At 38.7% G+C, this 26,783-nt stretch overlaps 1 protein-coding gene across 14 annotated transcripts in view; it reads right to left on the reverse strand.

The window, feature by feature from the left end:
• The window catches only part of NTRK2 (neurotrophic receptor tyrosine kinase 2), a 352,900-nt gene that overhangs the window by 305,974 nt on the left and 20,143 nt on the right, over positions 1–26,783 (reverse strand). For all 14 annotated transcript variants that reach the window (XM_078367487.1, XM_078367483.1, XM_035303487.3 and 11 more), the window contains 4 exons: positions 13,561–13,635; positions 13,381–13,452; positions 8,236–8,304; positions 5,315–5,469 (listed from right to left, as the gene is read on the reverse strand). In XM_078367487.1, the coding sequence (XP_078223613.1) occupies positions 5,315–5,469; positions 8,236–8,304; positions 13,381–13,452; positions 13,561–13,635 (371 nt within the window). The remainder of the gene's footprint in view (positions 1–5,314; positions 5,470–8,235; positions 8,305–13,380; positions 13,453–13,560; positions 13,636–26,783) is intronic.

The raw sequence follows: 26,783 nt of genomic DNA on the forward strand, positions 1-26,783 counted from the left end.
TACTAAATGATAAATAAATTCATTAAAAATGCTATAAGAAGTAGCAGGGAGATTTTTTATGTCAGATGATAATCGGCACAGCCTGGCAAAATCAGCTTTCTTTCCCAACACTTACATGATTCTGTTTCAGTCTTCAGAACCATTGCTCGTAGCATCTCTTTATTCCAATTAATGTGGAAATGTAATATGAAAGTGTTTTGTTGCCTTGCAATTAATAAAGTTTTTCTAAGGTTTAGAAGGGCCTTGTGAAGAAACAAACCACCACTTGTTTTACAGCATGAATAAATTTACAGTAATTCACAGCAGGAGGAGACTGTTAGAAAAATATTGTGAGGCATTTTGACTGCACTATTAATGAGAATGATGCAGTTAAACTTCCCAGTCCCATCTATCATGCTCGATTAATCTCTAAGGATATAAAGAAAAAAGAAGAAATGAGATACTCTCAAAAATGCAATGAGGAAAAAAATTTCAAAAAGAACTAAAAAAACTAAACTATGGAATAATTTGGCTAAAATAATGTGTTTAAGTTATTTTTAATTAACTGAAATATTCACACCATTATATTAAAAACCTGGTCCAACGTGACCATTAATATGATATGGTTCATGCATTTGATAATTCAGCAAACCTTCATCAAACGTCTGTTATGTTCAAAGGGTACAGAAGGCACCATGGAATATGCATATTTGCATATAAAATGTAGAGAACTTGTTCTCCATACAATATCTTCATGATTAAATACTAACAAGGGAAGCTTTTAAAGAAAACCCATCTTATAAACAAGTAAAAGCTCAATAGCTCTTCTTTTTTATTGAAATAAAAATAGTGCCAATTGCAAACTAAATACAATGACCACGGTAGTTGCGGCAAATTGTTGGGTTATGATGATGACACACACAAGACCATGGTCTCTACTGATTCAGCTAGCTAAAACGTTTCACCCCCTACCCCCTAGAAAGTGTGGAAATAAGATGAACTTCAAATCTGTAACTTAAACACAACAGATGTGTTTCAAAAGTATATGTAAAAGAAAAAGCCAGCTGACCATAAATTCTTTTTTTTTTCAAACAAGACATCTACCTTGAAGATATTGGCATGTTATCATCTGGTTTCTTCAACACAGAATTTCAAAAAAGATTTTAAATCTAACATTCTAGTGTCATTTTCTGTTTAGATTATCTAACTTCTCCTAAAAGAACTGAAATTGGGAAATCATCAAAAGAAAATTAATACATGACTAAGCCCCAAAGTCAAAGCTCCCCTTCTCAGCCCAGATATCTAGAACTGATGCTCAATATTTTTCTTAAAATCCAGAACCATGTTAGAAAATGAAAAGGCACGACATTGATGGACAAGAAACTATAAAAAACACCTGAATGAGAGAAAGCAGAAGAGGATTAATGAAGAGCAGCACAGTCCCACATGGACACATAACCACATGCTTCACAAAACAGCAAGGCTCTCAAAGGACCCAAAAGTAGAGGCAGGATTGCAGGACTCCATGGAGATATGGCAAATCCTAGTATGGAAAAGGGCATTTCGGTCACAAAAAATGACTCACAAGAGATTATGGAAATTGATAATCAGTGATTGAAAGAAAACAAAAAATCAGCAGCTGGAGAAATAGCTGAAGAGCTAAGTAGTGAGTAAACCAATTCTCCCATAATGCAGCACACAAGGACGAACAGATGGAAATGACTAAGGAAAGGGTGACTGGTGTGGGCGGAGCCAAAAGTGTAAATATCTATCCAATGTCTATTCCTGAATGAAAGAATACGTAGAGCAAATCAATAAGAAAATTTTTCCAGAACTGAAGACGTGAACCCTCACATTGAAAGGGTATCCCACACACCAAGCAGAATTAAATGACAACAAAAAAATTTAACCCTGCATCTAGTTACATTGTGGTGAAATTTAAGAATAACATGGATAAGGAGTAAATCCTAAAAACTTCTAAAGAGGAAAAAAAAAGCACGGGTTATCTAGCAATAGCAAGCATCAGACTAGCCTCAGTCTTCTCATCAGTAACACTGAATACAAATAGAATACAGTGCAATATCTGCAAATTTCTGAGTTTTTGAGCCTATAATGTTTTACCCAGCAAATTCCACCGAGAATAAAAAATACAGGCCAATTTCTCACCACTCAAGAACTTGATTTAATTTTTTTAATTTATATGAAAGAAGTATTTGAAGATATACTCCAGGAAGAAGAAAAATCACACCATGAGAATATAGTAGGAGACAAAAGTGTATAATATGCAAAGAAATAGGGCATCTTCAAAAAAGCCAGGTAACCATATAAAAATAAAATTCCAGATGACAACAAACTGAGAGCTGGGTGGAGAAGTAAAGGGAAGAAAAAATATATTTCTGCCTTATTGGTGGTTATATCTCTATGCAGAAAATATATATTTAAATCTCTGCAGAAAATATTTCGGCTTTATACATTTTTTTAAAAAAGGGAATATATATCACTTTCAAACAATTAAGAAAAAACAAAGAGCAATGAAAGTAAAGACAAGGAAAAGCCCTACAGAAAAATAGACAAAGGATATAAACAAGTAATTCACTGAAACATAAACACAGTCCAATAAACACATGAGATACTCAGTAGTAATCAGGAAAATGCAAACTCAAAAGCCATGACATAGCATTTTTTAGAAAGATAAACATTAAAAAGTTTGCTAATTTCAAGGTATACCTTGTTAGAGTGGGTATAAACAGTTAACAGCCATTTTTTAATGTGCAAACCATATAAACCAAAAATTCTGCTTCCTTCTATGTATTCTAGAGACACCTTTGCACTTGTACATGTGTTTAAAACGCATGAATACGGATGCTTGCTGAAATATTTGTGTAGTAATAAAAAATTGAAAATAAGCAAAATGCCCATCAATATGGAACATTTAACTAATTAAGACACGTTGTACCATGAATACCATGCAATGGTTAAAAAGAACATGATAAATCTATGACTACTGACCTGAAATGGTTAGGAGCAAGAAAAAGACTAATTTTATATGTGTAATGTAGGGAACTACTTTTGCAAGAAAACATATCAATAAAAGTAAAACACTTGAAAGAGAATAAAAATTAAAAGGGAAAGAACAAAACAGTTAAGAACACAAAAATGATAGGAAAAATAAGTCTGTCAATTCACCTGTCACACTCTTTCATAATGTTACTTGTTGAAAAGCATCCTTGACTTTGAAATGAATTGTGAATGTTACCAAAAATATAACCATTCAATCCTAATCGATCAATTGAGTCCATGTCCTCGTCACAGTAGTTTCAAAAACTCACTCTTAGACACACAATTCACTAATTTGTAGAAAATAGAAAGAAAAAATGGTTGAAAACTGACAAATGGATTAGGAAAAATGAGGACCAGTTCACTCCTTATGTGTCCTCCATCCCAATCACAATAGCTGAGCAATAACACGTAAGGCAGGGTGCATTCCCAGAATGCTGCCAAGACAACACAACCGAAAATTAAAACGGAAAAAGTGGAATTGGTTTCAGGCAAGGGCAAAGCAGACGTCTGTTAAGAGGCAATTTGTGAAATCAGAGCAGGAGTCAGATGCTTTCTCTCTTTTCCTATCAGTGGCTGCTGAACCAATGTGGCCACAACAGCCGTAGGGATTTGGGAGCTGGCCAAAAGGCCAGGTGACTCAACATTGAATTACTTGTCCCCCTAGGCGATTTCTCTCAGCGGTACAAATTTGTACCAGAATAGAGAGCAGTTACCCTCTTATCAATCAGGAAAAGACACATATTAAAAAGTTTTTTATTTTTTAAGTGTTAGCTAGCAAAGAAAACTGACAGAGGTTGGCAAGAGAACAAAGCCTTATTTCCCCGTTACGAAACCAAAGGGCTCTATTTGTGACAGAAAGATCTGTGGGAAGGGTCAGCGCTGTCTTCTAAGGTTGTTCAGGGTAAGAAACAGACACATATCTTTTTTTTTTTTTGAGACGGAGTTTCGCTCTTGTTACCCAGGCTGGAGTGCAATGGCGCGATCTCGGCTCACCGCAACCTCCGCCCCCTGGGTTCAGGCAATTCTCCTGCCTCAGCCTCCTGAGTAGCTGGGATTACAGGCACGCGCCACCGTGCCCAGCTAATTTTTTGTAATTTTTAGTAGAGACGGGGTTTCACCATGTTGACCAGGATGGTCTCGATCTGTTGACCTCGTGATCCACCCATCTTGGCCTCCCAAAGTGCTGGGATTACAGGCTTGAGCCACCGCGCCCGGCCATATCTTTATTTTTATCACATTCCTACAAAGCACGTGCAGCCGCTCCATTTTTCTTAAATAACAAATAGACCTCAAATAATAGGGTCTTCCGAAAATAATCCGCTGTTTATAGTTAATACACAGATTCCTTGTGCACAAGAACCAGGTGCTACATGGCTTTCTGCTGTGTCACCAGCCACTAGGCCAGAAGATCAAACATAATTGTTTGTGAACTTGTTAACTGGTTGACTAACAGATTCAAATGTCAATGGGGGAGTAACATGCGTGTGTGGGTATTATTGTGGTACATCACTGAAGACTAGTAAAATCCTAAGCCGAACACTTTGGTATTCCTTCCTTATAACTCACCATAACTCACAGGAGCTCTGATTTTGCCATTCGGTGCCCTTTTAAATGTTGGAGATGAAAACACTGGGGAGAGGAGTAGGGGATGATGGCAAAGTAGGAGACCTTAAATCCAGACATGGAGAAAAGCACATGGCACGGCAGACTTGGGGCACCCCATCAAGAGACACAGACACCTGGCAGTAAGACAAGTTTAAGGGTATGTGCTGGATTGAATTGCATTTGCTTGTGCTGCAAGGACACTTTCATCATCCTGAGACCCTTGGCCTGGGTGCCAACCAAGGGTATTTGTGGCCAGAGAAGTGCCACACTTTCAGCAGATAGTTTTCGCACGGACAGATAGGTGGATGAGTGGACAGATGAACAGACATGAACAAATAAGCAAATGAACAAACGAATGGAAAGAATGAGTCTTCAGTGATGTACCACAATAATACCCACACACGCATGTTACTCCCCCATGAGTAGTGTACTTTTTCCCTATGTACTTTATAGCCATCCACTCTGAATTAATGTTCTACTAGCAAAGAATATTCAGCAAGTTGCTCCCAGCTGATTTCACCACCCTGCACATAAAGGTTGTCTGATTCACTAGAGACATCAACAGAATACTATATAAAATCCAGGTAATGGTAATTTTCCCAGACTACCACACCAAGGCAATGAGAATAATTAATAGCAACTAGAACACATTGATTTAAAAATAAATTACCACAATTGGGTATCTGCAGGTTTGCCAAGGGAATATTCTTGCTGCTTTCATTCAGGCAGTACAAATCCTCAGTGTCTGGACTGGATTTGGCCTCTTGGAGAGTCTTGATCCACATAACATCACAGGAGCATGTAAATGGATTGCCCACCAGGATCCTACAGGGAACAAAAATGACAACAGATCAAGCTCCTTTTTCCATTTTAGCTACAATAGTGCTTGTAAAATACTATAACATTATGAATTCTCTCTAGCCAGTAACCTTTGGAAGTCAAACCACTTTCATAGCATGACAGCACTTATTATTCCTTCATTTGTCTGATGCACTTACTGAGCTTCTGCTATGGGCAGACAGCACTGGAGAATGATACAAGACCTTATGGAATAACAAGGGAAACAAGATAGGGACAGAAATAGCCAAAATATAGGACAGAAAAGAATGTCTTATCACATGGGGAAAATAAGGTGCCATGACAAATTTATCGTGATTATTATAGAGTTACTAACAAGATGCCAACAATACGTTTTCAGGAATGCTAACATACTTATTTCTGACCAGGCTAAAGGTGCAAGTGTTATCACTTTCTAAGCTGAAACTTCAGCAGGGGGCAGAACAATTTCATCTCAATTTAAAATGAGACTGTAAATACAAAGCTAAGACTAAAGTGTGAATGTCAGAAGGCTGACACCCCTAGCTTTCTGCATTATGCAATCACAGTCAGTTTCATTGATTCAAGATAGTGGGAGTGAAGGTGAGAGAGAGAACCTGGAAAGGAGCTGTAGACCTTCTTCACACACAGACACACACAGACACACACACACACACATACACAGACACACACACACACACACAGAGCAAGCTATTCTGAGGGCAAGGCAACTGAACTGCAGACTGAGCTGTGTTAGACCACGGTGGGAGGAAAGCCACCACCATTCAGACCTCAGCCATGCTGCCTGGACTCCTGTGGCCTGCAATGGCTAAAAGAGGAAGTAGTCAAGAGGAAAATAAAAACCACAAGAAAAAAAAAATCTTTAAATGCTTATTTATAATACTCAGTGGCCTATTTAAGATGAATTCCATTTATGGTAATGAGGCTTTAAATGAGGCCATTTAAAATTGTTACATAGACTCTGCCTGGCATTAACCACAATACTTAAGATTGCTGTGAGGACAGGACCTGGGCTTTGCAACATCATTTACTCCTGTGGTTTTCTGTTTGGGTTCTAAGAATCTCAGGGATCCCTGGAGTCTTTTCCAGGAGTTTCTTAGGGGAAAATGTGGTCATAGTACACTCATTTAATTTGTGTCTGCTTCATCACCTCCAAATATCTCTCCAACACCAACATGGGAGTTGATGTTATAAGATATGGAATAGAATGCAGAAAAGACCCACCACCAGTTTAAACCCCATGAATCCAAAATGCTTCCTGGAGCTCTGAGTACATGCAAAACTAAAGAATCTTTCTAAAAGAGGATATAATTAACTCAGCAGAAGGGATAAAGAAGCAAAGGAATGTTTCAATTATGAATACAGCAATGTTCATATGACAAGACAACACTGGTGCACAGCTGGCTTCTTTCTCCAGCTTACTGTACAAGCTCGATGATTATGACAGCACATTACACTTATATCTTTAGGTTTCTACCTCTTCCACTGGATAACAGAATCCAGGAACATAGAAACTTTTCTCCCTTTATCCCATGGCCTTGTGCCACATCATTTTGATTTGTAATAGGTACACAATTAACATTTGTGGAATGAACTGATTATGCTTCAAGAACATTGAGACATAAATTTGAAATTAAAACTCTAATTTTTAATCCAGCAAGAAAATGTTATGCAATTTTGCTCAAAATTTTTACCCCAAGTACTTTACCCTATCTCATTTATATTCCTTTAGTTTATCATGCCTATTCCTGTGTTGAAGCATTAGTGCTTCAATGTCCTGAATTCACTTTATTCCAAATAATTGCCAATTGCCAAGATTTTCACAAATAACACCCGTTGCACCTATTAACTTGTTGTCTCTCCAGCAGTGACATATTCCAATCTGCACAATTTCCTTGTGAATAGGGATGGATCTTCATTTAAAAGAAGAAAAAATTCTCCACAATTCAGGTAACATTGAATTTAAGCAGATGCCATTGTCTAATCTTCAACAGCCTTGTCCTGGGCCCACATCTGCCCCACAAAGCCTCTGCATTAGGATGCTCTGAGGTGCCTTGCCACAAGGATGGCAACAGCTCATATTTGTTTCATGAGAACAATTCAAGAAATTGAGCTTACTTGGAAATGCTGGCTGTTAGTCATCAACACCTTTCAATACGTTTTCTATCATTTCACAACAGAAGAAAATGGGACTTAAAAATAAATACTGAATGCAATAACAGACCTGGAAGAAAATCTCACAAAGACGGGTGGGGAGAAAGAAGAATAACGTCTCCCACAACGTTCCCTATCATTAAGATGGACAAATGTTAAGGGGGGTTTTGTCCATTTTTATTTCCTCCTTGAATGGGTTTGCTTGACTTTAGGGTCTAGATACAACAGGAACCAAACCGATGCTGTGAGATACAAAATATATAGCCGTTTTCACACAAAGCCCCCCTTTTTTTTTCTCTTTTTTTGCCTCTACTAGAAATTATTTATGTAAAAACAACATTTAAACAAACCAGAAATGGTATGTTACTACTGAGATTTCTATTTTTTTAATTACTGAACTTTTTAAATGAAAAATAATAAACCACAAGGGAATAAATGACAGAGACTGAAACTCAAAAGATTTTTTGATTCTCAAAAAAATCATTTTTTGAGAATTTGATATAAAAATAGATCTGCAGCATCACTCATTAAAAGAAAAATACTTAATTACCCCTTCCTTTGAAAACTTTTCCCCAAATGCCACAGAAAATCATTACTTACAGTTCAGACAAGTCAAGGTGACGGAAGTGTTTCCTAGACAAACTCGTCAGTTTATTTCGGGTAAAATTGCTGAAAGGAATCAAAAACATTGAACATGAATTTAAAATGTTACTTAGGAACACGGTATTCAAAGAGATTTTGTTTTCAAAACATAATTTTATTTTATCATTATACATGCTTTACTTATATCCAAATATCTCTCTTTGATTTAGAGTAATAGCTGAGTTTTTCCTCTAGCCTTGTCTACATTTTTTATTTGCAGGGAAAAGTAACATATTTTTTATATTGTGTGCTTTTAATGTCTTTTTCACCCAAAAGCTTATTTTGCATATATTGATTCACAGCCAATTTATATACCTTATAGAAGTCCTGATCTTTTGAACAATTAATAGGAGGATATGTAAGATTAATTAAAATTTAAAACTATAAACCCAGTAGGGAAAAAAGATGCCTTAAAACTAAAGGGCATCATGGATATTTTGAAATTATGTGGCACACAAAACTCTGAACATTAACTCAATCCAATATGTCTTTATTGGAAAGACATATTTTATTGATAAAAAAACTCTACTAAGATTGCTTATATATGATCTAGATAACTGAATACCACCATCATGAGAACAAAAAAATTATATAACAAGGAATATGTCAGATTTCATCTTGAGCTAATCTAGTAACATACCATCTTCAGATTTGGATCAACCAGATGATGAAAAGATACATTTGTGATTAAAAAATAATAATTTTCTGACATGTTTCAAACATGTTATTTGATTCAATAAAGGAGTCTCCAATTATTAGTGCCATGAGATTTTGGGGTGGGAAATTCCGAGCCATAATCCTGGCAGCTGACTCACTCTGCAAATTTGTTTACTGTTTAAATTTATTTAAAGAGTGTCCAATGCTTGGGCCTCAAGACGTGTTTAATAAATAAAATGAATGTAAAATAAACATCAACTTTCATAAAAAAAAACAAGACCTCTACAAACCGGAGGCAGCCAATGAACCTTTCAGCATGTGTTTCCTGCCCAAGAAAGCAAGTGTTGGACTGAGAATTGGATAAAACATGAGACCTGAGGGTGACAGTAATCCTGACCCCTTACCTGAGGAAGGGGCCAGGAAGTCATCACTGAATTATCCTGGTGTGTCTGATCAGTCACACAGTCCTGGGGTTACAACCCAGGAGCTAAAGCATGAACTAAGGCTAGTCAGTTGATAAAGAAAGAACCTACCACTCTGATGTCTCATCATTCAAGAGTGTGTGTGTCCACTCCCAGCTTAATTCTATACTGAGATCTCCACTCATCCAAACCCCTACTTACACAAGGATACCCTCCTTCTTTCTACACGTACATCTTCTCTCTTCACACCGAGTATAAAGTGCTACCCACGTGAAAAAAATAATCCACGAGGAAATTGTAAAATGTGCCCACATAAGCCTCTTCTTTTGGAACATAAATTAAGAATGGGTTTCGGCCTAGTGCAGTGGCTCACTCCTGTAAACCCAGCATTTTGGGAGGCCGAGGCTGGTGGATCACCTGAGATCGGGAGTTCAAGACCAACCTGGCCAACATGATGAAACCCCGTCTCTACTAAAAATACAAAAGTTAGCCAGGCATAGTAGCAGTTGTAACCTGTAACCTCAGCTACTTGGGAGGCTGAAGCAGGAGAATTGCTGGAACCCAGGAGGCGGAGGTTGCAGTGAGCCAAGATGGCCCCATTGTACTCCAACCCAGGTGACAATAGTGAGACTCCTTCTCAAAAAAAAAGAATGGGTTTCATTGGTGTACAATGCATTGAAAAGTCAGTTTACCTATCTTTACCACAGTCTCTAAGGCGCAAATGTTTTCATCTTCATCAGAAGTCCCAATCTTTCTAAAACAAAGAAACTAAAAACCAAAAACCTGCTTTCCTCCTAAGGAAAAAGGTGGAGAGAGGCAGCGAAGAAAGGGGAAGCTTAGGGTGAAGGTTCTCCCTTTCTGCTGGTAAAATGCCGCCCCGCAGAGCTGCTGCCTCTGTGGGGCTGCCAGCAGCACTGCAAAGAGCGGGTTTATGGGCCAAAGAACAAGATGAGTCTTATGAGCCATACTTATTATTAGGGCCAAAAGCCAAAAAGGAGGAAGAGGGGAGGGGAAAAAAAATCAACAATCCTCTTACTGTTTGATTATAGAGCTTTGCAAGGGAGCTAATTAGCACCTCTGCAAAGTCCCTGGAAAACACAAATACCAGCTTTTCTCACAGTCCCTGGGCTCTTAGGGGCTGGGCAGGAATTAAAGGCATCAAGAAATAACTCAGTGACTAGTCTCTGGGCTCTGAGCAGTCCCCACCTGATGCTACAATGGGCAGGATAGGCGGAGACTTGGTGAAAGTGAGAGAGAGGATCCCATTTGAATTTCCCTATTAGTAAAATAGACTGATTTGGCATGCATTTTTATATTGCTGGGGAAACTCAGAAAGATCATCAGTATATCCACGGGACAGAGCGAAACAGCTTTTAATACATATTTTGTTATCAGTTCCCTTGCACCCCACTGTGTTAATATTTGCGATAAGAGTGCAATTTGCATGTGAAAAATCAGGGGACCACCAAACAAGCTGGTCCCCAGAGTCCTCCATCATAAGCAGAGGTTAGGTCTAAGATCCGGAAAGGCAGACACCTGACTTAATTCCTTCCTTCCTCCCTACTGTTTCAAAAGCAAACTTAATTTAATTTCATATTTTGCTGATTAAGAGCCTATTTTGTCATGTGAATATACAAAGCTTACTGCCATCCGATGACCTCTTCATAATTGCCTGATACTTGCCTATTTCTCCCTGTCTTACTATACACTAAAGGCTACAAATATCAGTAGCGTTTTTGTAATTTGATCAATGATCGACATCTCAACTATTGCTTCTTAAGAAAACTGTGTAAGATACGTATGTCCCTTTAGCTTCTCATCTTTAAATAATTCTTCTCTTATAGGGATAGATATTTGGCTTTATATAAGCTGTGTACTGCACAAAGAATACCACTAAAATTCTCTTGTCCTATATCAACATAAAAAAATATACAAGGTGGCTTTCATATTCACAGAAATAGCATGCAACAAGGAAAATATACAAAGTAAAGTGAAGTAATAAGTAAGTCTATTAATAAAACTATAATTAGTTAGAGCCCACTGTCCAAATCACAACATTAGGAGCAGTGATGTGATAAAAGAGCCAGTAAAATGCAGTTGTTGAGTAATTTGGGTGTAAGGTCAACTGTAATGAAAATACCAGAACTTAACCACTGAGGCCATTAATTACATCTAAGTGACTGCGTTAGAGCACTTCGCCTTTTTCTTCTATCCAGCTTCTCTCTTGTTTATGCTATCAAGGCCTACGCAGCCATCAGATTTGTGCAGACTGCAGAGATGATTCCAAAAAGCATTTAATTGAAATGTGTTAATAAAGTTCCCTGGAGTTTTATCACATTTTTTCAGAATGTTTTATGTCTTAATTTACAGACTTTATTTTCTTTATTTTTAAAGTGACTTCAACATTAATGCCACCTATAAAATATGAAGCTGTGATATTGGCTTTATGAAATTCTTATTTTCCATAATATCAACAAATTTCAATAGAGTGTCCAGGCAATCCACTTCTAAGAGAATAGTTTCTTTCTTTCTTTTTTTTTTTTTTTTTTTTTGAGAGGGATTTTTATTCTTGTTGCCCAGGCTGGAGTGCAATGGCACAATCTTGGCTCACTGCAACCTCTGCCTCTTGGGTTAAAGCGATTCTCCTGCCTCAGCCTCCCAAGTAGCTGGGATTACAGGCATGTGCCACCACGCCTGGCTAATTTTGTATTTTTAGTAGAGATAGGGTTTTTCCATGTTGGTCAGGCTGGTCTCGAACTCCTGACCTCATGATCCACCTGCCTTGGCCTCCCAAAGTGCTGGGATTACAGGTGTGAGCCACTGCGCTGGCCAAGAATGGTTTCCTTTATAACTGGCATGGAAATCAGTTAAGAAACTGTTCTTTTCAAAAAAAAAAAAAAAAAAAAAAAAGAGGACAAACCTTATAAGAAAGTCTGATTCTCTAATTATATAGATGACACAGTTTTATTTCCTGTACTCTTATTGTAAGAACATGGAGAAGGGTTGGCCATGGAGACATAACTCTGCCACTTACAACCTGTGAATCTGAGCAAGTCCTAGAACTTCCTCACTCTTATTTTACCTGTGAAATGTGAATTAAAAAGATCTATCTTCCCTACCAATTGTCAGAAGAAGATCATGTGAAATAATCAAGGTGAGGCTCCCACAGGTAGACTATGACATGTAAGGTATCATTTTAAAGAGAATTTGGCCCAGCAAAATAGCATCAATGAATGCAGGCAACAACCTTCTGTCAAAAGCACTAAAAACTCGTTATGGGAGTACAAATCTGAGCTCAGTGATGCATAAATATTCTGCACTTAGGTGATCTTTAGTTTAATAAAGACAACTCTCAGGAAAGCCGCACCTTATGGACTTAAATGCCATCATCTAGAGAATTTAGCAACAAACAAGTTAACAGTTCCCATTTTCCATATTTCCATTTGACTTCAGTGGACAAAATCAATAAGACTTTGGGGAAACATTTCCCATTGTTAATAATTTTCTGTACCTTTGGCATGTCCCATGATTGATTTTTCTCTACCTTTATCAATCCATGACAGACAACTTTGGGAAAATGAAGGTTCAAAAGAGAACCCTATTTAGGGGGGGAAAGCACCAGTAATTTTTATTTCCCTACAAAGGCCAAGGCCAAGTCAGCTTCATTCAATTCCATTAGTTTGATGTCTTCCAGGGAGCATGTCATGATTCCAAGGAAGAAAACCAAGAACTCTGTGCAAGGACACAGTTTTCACATCAGATTCCTTGCTGCTAGCCCTACTGCTCTGTCCAAGATGGAACTGGCCCAGAAATTCATGAAAGGGAATAAACAGCCTGTTCTAAGTACCCCTCTGAAGCTATTCAAAAATCAAACAAAATCAGAGCTAATGTTTCTAAGCTATTATCACAGCTATACTAACTTTAAAAAGGGAGGTTTCCAGTTGGAAAAGAAGGAAAATAAACAGAGGGGGAAAATATTGAACAAATTGGGTCCTGGGAAGCAAAAGAATCAATCTCTACTTACATGTGCTGCAGGTTGCTGTTTTTCAGAAATGCTTTATGAGCCACAAATTTTAATCCAGAGTCCACAATTGTCCTGTGAAAACACATCATTTCATACATATTAGAACTAGCCAGTGAATGCCTGCCTGGCCAGAGTAGAGGAAAAATCTCTGGGATAACGTGCACAGTCCCAAGTACTCACAGGTTTCTCAGTCCCACGTAAGCTTCAACATCATCTTCATTGATGATTTCTAACCTTTTCTGATTTGCGATAAAACTGCAACAAAGCAGAGAGTGAATCACAGTGACTCAGAATATAGGGAGGACCAAGAAGAACTCCCATCCACCTCACTCAGGTGTCCAAGGTGCTCCCTCCACACTCATCTGAGCCTTGCCATTTAAAAAAAATATGGTGAGGAGAGCAAAATTGAGCATGACTGAGAAGAAACCATGACTGACCAGGTTTCATGATCAGTAACCCATTCACTGGGTTTCATTTCTCCTCATGTCTTATCACTCTTTCACCCAATAATAATTTCACTTTTCCTTTCCTTTCAGGGTACCACCAGTGTACATAGGTGAAAATACCATGGAAATGTATCTACTCCTCTCAAAGGTGTTTCCACTGTTACAGTGAGAGCCACAGAGATGCTGCTGTAATCATTGCACAAGAAAAGTCAGATATTTCCTCAAATTTCAAGAGAGACAGTCACTGCCTCCTCTACCTCCTAAAAATACTAAAATGCATTCCCCCTTCCCTTTCCTCCTTTCTCTCTCTTTTCCTGGCCCAGCATCTCCTCCTTATGCCTTTGTCAGTAACAATATCAATCTTTCCTTTGATGATCGATATTTTACAAACCCCATATGGCCTTAGTGCATTCTCCGTGGGAACCCTCCTCCCTCCCCCACCCGCTAAGTCCTCTAACACAGAGGTGAACAGAGAGAAAACCCCATCCCTTTGGCCACATTGGTGGGTTTAGTGATGTGCACATGATGTCAGTTACACCAAGAGGAGTCTTCCCTGAGATTCAATAAATGAATGCTGGGAGAGAGAGTATCTGTCTTTTTCTGGGATCATAGCTGAAGGACAGTACAGGCCTGGGGCTTCCATGGGGAAATTTTCTGCTAAAGGAAATGGACTGTCCAAGAATAAAGTCAGTCCACAGAAAGAAACAGAGATAAAAAGACAGAATTCTAAAAATACCACTTAAGCCTTTAGATACAACTGTCTCTAAGGCTAGATGTCGCTAACCTAAGTTGATCTTAATTTCTGTCATTTGCTATCAATAAAGTCCCTAGTGATAAAAGCAAATAGCTATTAAAACCACTATAATGGAATTTCCTATACTCCACCTTGTACTATAATTAAGTACTTATCTATTCAGTTTTCTTAGATAACAATGTCTTTGAGAGAGATCTGTTTATAACTGTTATTATGCATCACAGCACCTAGCTCAGTACCCAGTACAAGGTAAGTACTCAAAGGATGGATAGATGGATAGATGGACAGATGGAGAAACAGATGAACCACACTTGAAGTTACAAAGGCACTACAAGAAATTATGCCAGGATGAATTCTCCCTTTTCTTTTTGGAAAAAATTTAAGATATGTAACATATTCCAATTAAGACACTGAAAACAAATATGTAGCCCTGCTGCTAACAACCTGAGTTAAAATGAAAAAAATATTAAATGATGGAGAGGAACATACAGCATCTATAGGTACCCACTGTGTGAAAGAAAATGAAGACAAGATGTATAGTAAGGGTTGGGTACCTCTTTTTAGAAAATAAATTTTAAAAATAAAAATAAGTAGACTCTCTGAGAAGACAAAATTACACCAAAGAGAAATAATTTTTAAAGCATCCACACAAACATTATCCCCTGTTACATAAAAAAAGCAGCCTCCAAGATAGAAGGGTGACTTCTCAAAATAATCTTTGCTGTCCCTGATACCCAGGGCCTGGCACACTTAATAGATGTGCAGGAAGCCTTCATTCCCTTCTCTCCTCCCACCACACACAGAAGAAGGAAACATTTTAAGACTTGAAAGGAAAGCTCAATTTTTAACATCAAATGTTTCAGAGTTATCACACTTTAAATACATTTTTGCAAGATTTTTCACCAACATTTTCAATGGAGACCACAGTGACCTCACTCTTCTAAATGATCTCACAATAAGAACTGCATTCCAAAGAGCCCTGAGTGTTAATACTTTTTCTCATGCAACTGACAGAAAAAAGGATTGATAATGTGGGCAAGTTTTCCTTTGTAGTCACAATCTGGACTTCCAGACAAGCCTGTCCACTCCTTCCAGCTGTGTGAGCATGGGGTCTGTCACTGCCCTGAAGTCACTGAAGTTCTTCCTCACTCGTTGCCTGGATCATCCTTGTATCCTCCATGCTCACGAGAAGAACCCGGAACTCAGTGGGGATTCCATTGTGATCTGCACAAAGCGCTCATCTTTAACTTTTTGTTACTTATGGCCTTTATTTTCGTTTTTCATCAGACATTTAATTCATAAACTCCTCAGTTTTATTCAATAGAATACAATGAACCAGCAAATAAATCCATTGGTAGAGATGCCAATGGATTGCACAAAACAAGGTGGGCTGCAAAAAAATGAAAAAAGATAATTTAATGTAAAAATAAAAATAAATAATAAATAAAGAGATATCAACAGAGCCAGGAATTCAGTTTAGAAGTGCATACACTTGTTAGGGGAAAAAACGTACACACATAAGCTTAATTCTATGCTTTCTAGTCACCAGTGCCCAAAAAAGAAGGAGATGAGGATACATTTGGTCAATGGTAAGCTCACAGTATTCAAGAGATGAAAATGAGCCAATTAAGCAAAGCACCATTATTCTGAAATCTAACACCAGACAGGAGATTTTGCTGAAAACCATCAAAAGCACCATGAAAAGAAGTGTTGAAAAACAGTCACTAGAGAATACTTTTCTACTGTGGGGCAAGAATGCGCTGGAAAAATAAATAAATTTTTCTTCTTGTCAAGATGGAAAGACCAACAGAAGAGCTGGATTAAAAGTTCAGCAAGGGCTCCTCCAGTAGTAGATCCCAAGAATTCCCCTCAGAAGCTACTACATGTAGTCATGTCCACGATATAGACGCTAGCTACAAACTGCTCAGGAAATCTATCCCCTAAGAAACTCTCCTTAGCCACCACTAAGCGAAGAATCAAATCGGGGTTAAAAAAGAAGCCAGTAAGGTGAATAGAGCAGGGAATTCACAGAGAGGAAATTTCAGTGATCAAGAAACATGAAAAGTTGCTCATCTCCTAAGAAATGTGAAATGCAAATTAAAATAACAATGACATACTATTCCTCTCTCACTAGATTGACAAAATGTTTCAAGTCTGACAATGCAAAACATTTCCATGGATGTGACGACATTTCTCTGACATTTTTGGAGGAAGTGTAAATTGTTATAACTACTTTGAAAAGCACTTGGCCTGTATCTTGGAAAATTATAAATGAGCACCCTTTGTGGCCCAGCAATTCCATTCCAGGTATTCACCCAAGAAAAATTCTCATACACAGATTCAAGAATAGTCTTGTAATATGATCAGTAGAATATTACAATATTTGTTGTCATAGAGTCAAAAGCTGGAACAACCCAAGTGTCCATCCATAAAGAAATAGAAATTGTTTAAAATAAGGTGTGTTAAATATATATGTATATATTAGATTAAATCAGATCTACATATTTGAGCAGAAAGACACAGCCATACTAAATGAGAAAGAAGATAAGCAAAACTGTATACTGATATGCACATGTAATATAAAACAATCTATGTGAACTTTTAAAAATACACAAAAAATAATACCACATAGTATTCACAGTCAAGTACATATGCAAAGTATAGAAAGATGATTCCAAGGAAAGTTGCCTTAGGAAAAGAGAGTGGGTCTGGGGTTAAACACACACACACACACTTAAACTCTTTATACCATTTATGTTATTAAACTATTAAACTATTTTATTATATGAGAAATGACTTGCAACAAAAAGATAAAAACATGAAACTATAATTCCTGAATGTAATTATATAAAGTTATTATATTATACTTTTTTGACTTTTAAAAATTTATGAAGAAAAGAAAGAGAAAGAGAGCAAGAAAGGATGGGAGGGAGAGAGGAAAGAGAGACAGAGACTGCAACAACCACACAAAGGAAATAACTGCAGGAAAGCCAGACCCCAGGGCTTCTCAGAGACTCAGTGGACAAACACACCTGAGCTCAAGTTCTTGGTTCCCTGGACCACCCAAACAGCAAACAGCTAACAGCTTTCTTTTCCTGCCCCACAGCCTCCGGGCAGAAACAGAAGACCAAGGTGCATGCTGCGGTGCCCTCTCCTGGTGACTTCCACCTGCCTCCAGGAGGATCTCCATAGCCCCGGGCCTCTCCTGCTCTCTGCCTCAGGGTGACTGATCTCAAAGGCACAGGGTTAGGAAGGAGCAAGGAAGAGCCAGGTCAGGGCCACCCAAAGGCAAGCTGCAGGCTCTCCCCCAGAAAACCACTCTCCACTGCCCCTGTTAAAGTGTAGTGACTGTGGGCTCTTCATTGAGTTAAGCTCTGCTTAATAAAACACATCTCCAAAAAGGGTGCCATTCCCCCAAGGGAACAGTGGGAAGGCCAAGAATTGTGGCACACACCCCAACCAGAAGCTTTCTCTCCATGTCAACCTCAAACTCCTCCAACCTAGGCCCATTGCTCTAGAAAGCTTAGGTCCAGGGGCTTCCAGGCACAGCCCCTCCACCCCCAGAGCCCATGTCCCCTCACTTGCCTTACAGGAATCTTGCATAAGGTCCATGGAGCTTTGGGCTTCTCAGAAAATTGAGCTTCCCTCCACTCCCACACCTGCAGATGTCACCTTCATGCTCTGTTAGGCAAGTCAGTGGCCCTTACATAGTGACCAAGAGATGTGGTGGATTCAGATTTTTGTTGTTTTTGTTAAATTTGGTACTCCTTAAGAATTTCTCTCACTTCCTCAGCCTTCCAGGGTCTCTGGCCCTCACTCTTTATTAGTAATCTGCCAGGAGTCACTGGTGGTCTTCAATCATCCTGTTCTGCCCAGAATGTGCCTTCCTCCCTTATCAAGTCCATATACAGGACTCTTGCTAGGACCTCATATTATGAGGGCTGTTTTTGTTGCTGTTTTTTGCACATTTACTACATCTCAAGGCCATTAACTACTGCCCTAAAGATTGGATCTCATATGCTAGGGTCTTCTCAATGTACACATCTAAATCTATCCCAGGGCTCTCCAAGACTGCTTGAGTGATTGGTAGGCAACACCAAAAATGCTTTTTCCAATCAGAATATTTGTATTCCATCAGTTGGCAAGCATTTTTAGCATTCATTGTACTTGTAAGTTTGCAATTAAGAATTAGAGCAATGGGAGGTACTCTTTGTACCCTCAATTTTATTCTTCTATTAATCTATCTGACTCCATAACTGAATTGCTAGCTCCTCAAATGTAAGGGTCTCACTCATCTCACTGATCTCTATTTCCTAACATAGAGCTGATGCTCAAGGAATGTCTGCTGACTTAGGGCTCTCAAAAAGGTACACTGAGCCTCCACCTGGAGTTTATTACCATCATAGGACATAGCTTCATTTCTCATGCAGAAAACAAGAAAACAAAGGAAAGACAATAAAAGAGGGGGGTGGAAAGCTGATTTTGAACCCAAAATTTGCCCAATCTAAAAGCTAATTCAGATTATAAGAATACAACATATTCAAACCAACTATATATTTATTTATTTTTAAATGATAAAAACCAGTTGGCCACAGTGGCTCACATCTGCCATCCTAGCACTTGAGAGGCTGAGGCAGGAGGATTGCTTGAGCCCAGGAATTCGAGATCAGCTTAGGCAACATAGTAAGACCCTGTCCACACAAAATTTAAAAATTAACTGGGCATGGTGGAAGGTGCCTGTGGTCCCAGCTGCTTGCGGGACTGAGGTGGGAGGATCACTTGAGCCCATGAGGTCAAGGCTACAGTGAGCCAAGATAGCGCCACTGTACTCCAGCCTGGATGACAGAGCAAGATCTTGTCTAAAATAATAATAATAATAATAATAATAATAATAATAATTGCCCTCAGCAGGTAAGCATTCGTTTGTCACAGAACCCCTATTTGTCAGGAATGTAAGACTAGAAATGGCCTCCAAGACGCTTCAGATCCAGTGATTCTGGATCTTGAAGGAGATGACGCTCTAAGGGGAGACAGAGGACATTGCTACAGGATATGATGAGCCAAAAAGAAAAAGTTCTACACAGAAGTGCATGCACCTGCCCTGTGAAAGCGCAGTGGAAGGAACTACAAAATATAATTACAAATATATGTTTACTTATATATGTCAGTAAAGGCTTAAAAGGTAAAAGGGCATTGAGTTCAAGCTTTGAAGAGTGATCAGAAAGTGGACAGATAAAAATTAGAAGAAACACACACGCCTGTAATCCCAGCACTTTGGGAGGCTGAGGGGGGCGGATCACGAGGTCAGGAGTTCAAGATCAGCCTGACCAACATGGTGAAACCCCATCTCTACTAAAAATACAAACATTAGCCAGGCATGGTGCTACACACCTGTAATCCAAGCTACTCAGAAGGCTGAGGCAGGAGAATCGCTTGAACCCAGGAGTTCGAGGTTGCAATGAACTGAGATTGCACCACTGCACTCCAGCCTAGGTGACAGAGCTAGACTCTGTCTCTAAAACAAAAATGAAAAAAACAAAAGCATTAGAACATAAACAAAGTACATGCTATTTGTCATCCTGTTTTGTGTTGTCACCAAATCTTCTCCAATCTCAATTTGACATTTAGGACCTTTACTAAGACATTTTCCTGAGGGTAAAGAATTTCCTCTTCTTTGGCTTAACGAACAGTTTATAGCTGGCTTTTTGGAAAATAAGAGAAAAGAGGTAATTTTAGAGAAAATTCACAGAAACATTTTTGAATTACAGGTTCCTGAAAAGGGTCCTCATCACATTTTAAAAGATTTTACATTTGCTTTAGCAAGTTATCAAATAATTCCTCTGGGTAATCTCTTCAAGCAACAAGGAGTAAATATCTAGTGCATCTTTTCTTTATGTATATTAGCTTAACAGTGGTATTACTCAAAAGAAATATTCCCCTTTAGACTCTATTACCTGAACTGTACTTTAGCAACACATCAAAATGAAATGGAAGCAGCTGTGAATATTTCAGATGGTGTCTCTTCACAATGGAATCGCTTCCTGCTACCTCAGCCTCCTTCCTATACATAGATCAATATATAGATACATAGATAGATTTTTATCAAATCAAATCTGTCTATCTATCTATCATCTCTAGATAGATAGATGATAGGGAGATGATTGATTGATAGGTTAGATTTGATGAAAGAAGATAGAACTCAAGTGTCCAGGCTTACAGTCGTGGCATTTCAACTCTGATAGGATTCTCTCTGCTCTAAGATTTCTTTCATAGGTAGCAGAATAATCCTTTTCTTTAAAGCAAATGAACAAACAAAAAACTTCTCTTGGTCCCTTCAACAGCCAAGCAGTTTCAATTTCTCAGCAAAAATCCTGAGAAAGAGTTTTGAAAGTCAGTCCATGAGCCAGTGCAGGTGATGTGCAAGATTGAACTCTCAGCTGTGGCTCTATTCTTGAGTGAGTATGCCCCCCAACCATGAGGACATGAATGAAAAGAATGCTAAATGAGCAAGCCCAAAATCTAAATGTGAAGAGCCTACTGCTGCATGCTGTTCAGCAGTGGCATTTTCAGTTTTCAGCTTCTTTTTGGCCATGATCTTTGAAGTAGCACCAGTAACTACCTCTCTGTGGAGTGCTGTTGTTAGGCAGAAGGCTACCCAGAGACCGTCTCCTGAGACTGTCTCCTAACAAAACAATGGTACCAGGAGAGTTCCATGATCGTTTCCATTTTTCGGAAGAGGAAACTGGGGCCTCACCATGCCAGGTCACTTCCCCTAAGTCACGTAGCTGCCAAAACAGGATTTGAACCCAGATGCACCTGCCTCTGAAGCCTGAGCCCATAGCCGCTGTACCACACTCTAGGACTGGAGACTTGTAAATCCAGCACCTTCAATCATAAATAAGTTCTAGAGTTCTTTACAATGGACCTTTACAAATAATCATAGCCCAAACACAACAGTCAATGGAAAAGAACAAGGACACTTTTTAGGATGGTGTCCTGTATTACATCTACATAGAACAACAATAGGAGATAAACAAGAAATCTTCAGAGTCTTACACAATGCCATCCTCTGAAACCTGCTGCTTATTAAAACAACCCAAATATTCTGGGAATTTAAGAATTTGAGTGCCTGGAAAATAATTGGTAGTGTAGGATGAGGGCTAAACATACTGTACTAGCTTCACCTCTTATGGCTATATGACCTGAGGCAAGTCCCTCTGCCTCAGTTTCCTTGTCTGCAAAATGCAGTAACAACAGTAACTGCCTCCTAGGGTTGTTGGGAAAATTAGAAAACCAGTATGCATATGAGAATTTCGATTAACGCTAATCATTATTTAAAATGAGCAGACCTAGTTCAAGGCCTGGCTTGGTTACTAACTAGCTGGTGAGCTTAATGTCACCCAGCCTCTACTGCAGAAGGAAATTTGAATTGATAATATTTCAGTTCTCGTCAGTACATAAATTATAAGAAAAAAAAAACCTTCAAAATATTATAAAGAAAAAAATTACACTCTGTATTTCTCGCTGAGTGTTTATGTAACATTTTTCTGAACTGTTTCTACCAATATGGTGATTTCCAGCAGGGACCACCACAGTTTATGATGAGAAAATCATGAAAAAAAAAAAACTTAAGATTTTCTTTCTGCATAAAACATAAAATATATAGGTCTCTATACGGAAACCATAAGTTTAATTCGACTTGTTAGCATAGCCTTGCATGCAAGGCTGGATCTCAGCCTACAAGTAGCATGATGGGTAAATCTTAGCAATTGATGGTCTACCAAAAGAGGTCACAGTCAAAAGCATGTGGTCTGGAGCTGGCCAGCAAGGGTGCTTTATTTTTTAGAAAATGTTTATTAGTCACAAACATTTAAAATTGGAAATTTTCACATTAAAAAAATTTTGAATGTTCATATTGTCTTAAGAAAACAGAAAGTCCATGAAACTGAACCAGCATCTTTTCCTGGCAACCATCAGCTATGCTGCTCCTGGTCGTTTGACCCCTTTTCCAATTGATCCCATCCTGAATAAGCTCCAATCTTGCACTGGCCCATGGAAAGATTTTATGACACCAGATTTAATACTGGCTCATGAGACTTTAATGCTCCAACTAATCTCCTACATGAATAGGAGATGTGTGAGATTCCATGCATAGTGATCTCTAAAATGAACCTCATCAAATAAATGCTACCAAGAGAGTAGCACACAGAAATGGTGTGCAAAATGACACAGAAATGACAATTTAAAATTAACGTTGTCTTTAAGTTACTTTTACCTGTTCTGCAAATTTTGGAAACTTCTTCTGTTGTTAAAAATGAGCTAAAACTGGCACAGACATAGCCAAGGTAATTTGATAGTTGGTATAGTGGTAAACACAATTCCCAGGAGAAGCAAGGGGTGGTTTTTTTTTTCTGACAACTTTCTTTCTTCCAACTAATTTAATTAATATCAATATATATTTTATGTTAGGTCTCAGATCTTTCATAGGTTACAGTAATCCACAACAGCCGGTAGGAAAACAGTAACTAAACAGGTACCATGACACTGATTTACCAGATTAAACCATGAAGAGTTCTGGGACGAAAATGCCACTGAACTACTGTCCAAAAAAAGTGGCTTAAAAATTTACATTTAAGCCACAGTTTTTATTTGGGGCAGATGTACTATAACATCGGTCAATATGAAACCATCAGAAACACAAGTCAGCTCATTCAGTGACTTGGGGTGCCCTCTCCAGCTAATTCATCCTGGCAGGCTCACAAGGAAACCATCTCTCTCAGGGTTGGAGGCACCACAGGAGCCTAAGGGAGCTTTTCCTATAGCTGGGGAGGCCGTCTGCTCACACCTGCTCCTAACAGCTTCTAGGCCAAAACCTTCACTGCTGCCCTGTGGGGTGGAACTCTGGGATTTCAATCAAGCCGTTATCTAAGTTCTGGGGCAGTCAAAGGGCTGCTTCCCCCAGGAAGCCTGCATCTCTGCTGGTACCTCTGCAGCTCATCTTCATACTCAGATAGGGTAGCTTCCACCTGAACGAGCACACAGACCAAGCTGCTTGGTCTTTGTAAAAGGATGTCAGCCCCCACCATCTGTTTCTTTGGTTTTCAAAGAGAACAGATCTGGCCTTAACAAGCAACAGAGACTAAAATTTTCCAGGCTCTGGTCAAAGGGGACAACCTCGAATCATCTGCAGTCCAGCTTCTATCAAAGCCTGGTTCAGCAAAGGGCGTGTGAGGATGGGAGTGTAGCATCCTGAGTTGTATCAGTGTCATAATTACAGCCCTGGGAGAGGAGATTAAATTCTTGGACCACGTTAGCCTCCTTGCAGAATTGATGTCCTTGTCACTGCCCCCAACTTTCACTGGCTTTCTCAAGAAGAAAATGAAACCTACTTCTGGATTTTTCATAAAAGCTGTGCATTACATCACTTATTGTTCCTGCAGAAGAATTCCTTTTGGAATATAGTGCCAGACAAAGCTGTGTTCCTGTGGAATTAGTAGGCATTCTCCTTCCTAATAATGAGTTTCTCTTTTCACTGCCAGGAAGTTGGGGACAAATGCTACACTCAATTACAGCAACTCTGCCAACCATTAGGGTTAGTCGGAGTTCTCATGTTTTTTAATTCCTTGCTCCCTCTGATTTTTGCCTTATTCACTTTATCTTATAAAATAATTATAATTAAAATACTGATGAAAAACTGATTGTGACATTTTTTAACACTCATTCCATAAAGATGAAATGGTCTTTATGTACAATATGCTGACACTACAGAATTACCTTATTCTAGCCGTTTTCAAGAGATGGGTTAGTAAGTAATTTCATCTATGTTTTTTTTTTTAATTTCAGAGTGAATGTTCATAGAAAAGTAAAATCTTGAAACTTCAAACTAACATACAAATTATCGTGTTTTTTAAAAAATGTTTTTTCCTCTTTCCCTGTTATTTCAGGCCAATAAATTTCCCATTTATGACTCCTGAGGAAAAATCTCCAATGATTCAACTGGACTGTAAGAATTCTAAAAAGCATTCAAGTCAGCACGAATCACAGCAGAATACAGTTTTGAAAGCTGTTGGCCTCCAGTCAGGACAAATCATTCCATATGAAGAGAATTTTTGGAACTAATACTTCTGCTCCAGCTTCAGGATAGATCAAGCATGGCACAGAGAAAAATGAGCATCAGGCATAATGTCAAGAAAGGAGAGTGATTCCAGTGGTAAAATTTTAGGTTGTCTGTGAAGGTCTGTTTTGATATTGGCACAATTTTTCAGCCAACATTTACAGATTATGGGAGTGAGAAAACGGGAGTGTAGTTGAGGAACACTTCCCTTTTTATCTTCAGTGTTTCACTTCTCATGTTAACCTTCAGTCATTTTTACAGAAGGCTAGAGATTACTTTCTTTGGAGTTACTCTAAAGATGCCAGTGGAAAAAGACTCCAATCATAGTGGTTGTGTAAGGCCAGAATAAATAAGTTATTTTATAAAAAGAAAGCATGAATATCTGTAAAAGTCCTTAATAAATATCTTATTTTAAAAAAATCTTTGAATTCAAGAGCTATGTTATTATTCAAAAACATGTACGTTTTTGAGGTACCTAGAACAGTCAGATTCATAGAGACAGAAACAAGAACGTTGATTGCCAGGAACTAGAGGGAGGTAAGGTTATGGAGAGTCATTGTTGAAAGGGTACAGAGTTTCAATTATTCCAGATGTAACGGGTTCTGGAAATGGATGGTGGTGATGGTTACACAACATGTGAATGTACTTAGTCTCACTGAAGCATAAACTTAAAAATGGTTAAAATGCAAGCTTTATGTCATGTGTGTTTCACTACAATTCCTTTTTCTTTTTTAAGGATAAGATGTCTATGTTTTAAAAGTCTCACAATTAAAGAGTGAGAAAAAAAAGTTAAAAGAGAAGATGAAGCACAAACTGACTGACAATCCCAGAGACCAGGAGAATTTTTAGTAAACAACCTGATAAATAAAATAGACCAGGACCATGGAAGAAACCAAAGTCACAGAACAAAGACAATGACCTGAAAAACAGTCACAAAATCTGACTTGTGATCACCCAGCACACAAATGGTTAATGTCCTAATCAGCTAAGCTCACAAGGTCCTACTTGATGAGAGTAACATGCAGACAAGCCAACCGGCATGCAAAGGTTGCCATAAGGGAACCAGCGCCATTTACATCTGTCCTCTTAGCCTCAGCGCCTGTTCAGTGTCATGCTCAAGACAGAGTCTTTTGCTTTTCATTCCTCCCAACCTCACAGAGCAGTTTCCTCGAAATATATTTGAAGATAGCTCCACAAATGCACACACACAAGCTAACAGCAGAGTGCAAACTGTGTCTCAGGCTCTGTTATAAGCATTCTACTTGCATCAGTTCATTTTAACCTCACAGTAATGCTTTTCTGTTTTTCTATTATTGCTCACTTCTCCAGATGGGAAAACTGAGACATGAAAGCTTTAGTTACTAGTCCAAAGTAGCAGTGGCAGACCACACTTCCTAGTAGAGCCCTTAACCCACCAAGTCAACCTGCCTAACAACAGGAATCATTCCCCTACACAGACTCCCAAAGAAAATGGAAAATTAATCTGTCAATCCATTATGAATGTCTACTGACATATTAGGTAATTTTTCCATTCAGAAAAAAAGGCATTATGAGGAAAGGAACTTTCCAGGCACAGTTTTCACAATCTCAGGATCCTCTTAAGGTCCCAGTAGAAAATAGCAGTATTTAGACACAATTAGCTGATTCTTGAAACATTACATTTAGACCCAGAACTTTCAGGGACAATAATAAAATTCATATGGAGAAGAGTAAAAGGGGAAAGCTGGTAGCTAATGATGTTTAACAATTATCATTGATCTATGCTTTGCTTGTGATCTGCCTGTGTCCACGATAATATCACAAAACTTGTCTGGGAGGAATCCAGTATGCTCTGTCCTTGCTGGAAACATAAACCCCCATACTTAAAGTCCCCTGAAGAGAGGGTGGGGCACTGATATGTAGGAACCATCTAGAAAGCCTGGCCACCACACACACACACACACACACACACTCCCAGGACACACACCCTGTGCTTGTTCTGATCCAGACCATCATCATCACAGCTCAAAACCAAAATGATGCAGAGGCCAGGTCCACAATGCAGAGTGCCAATCAGCCTGGTCCATGGTACCCTTAGCCCTGAGCTTTG

The sequence above is a fragment of the Callithrix jacchus genome, chromosome 1 (genome assembly GCF_049354715.1).
Source record: "Callithrix jacchus isolate 240 chromosome 1, calJac240_pri, whole genome shotgun sequence".
In the NCBI taxonomy this organism is placed as follows: Eukaryota; Metazoa; Chordata; class Mammalia; order Primates; family Cebidae; genus Callithrix; species Callithrix jacchus.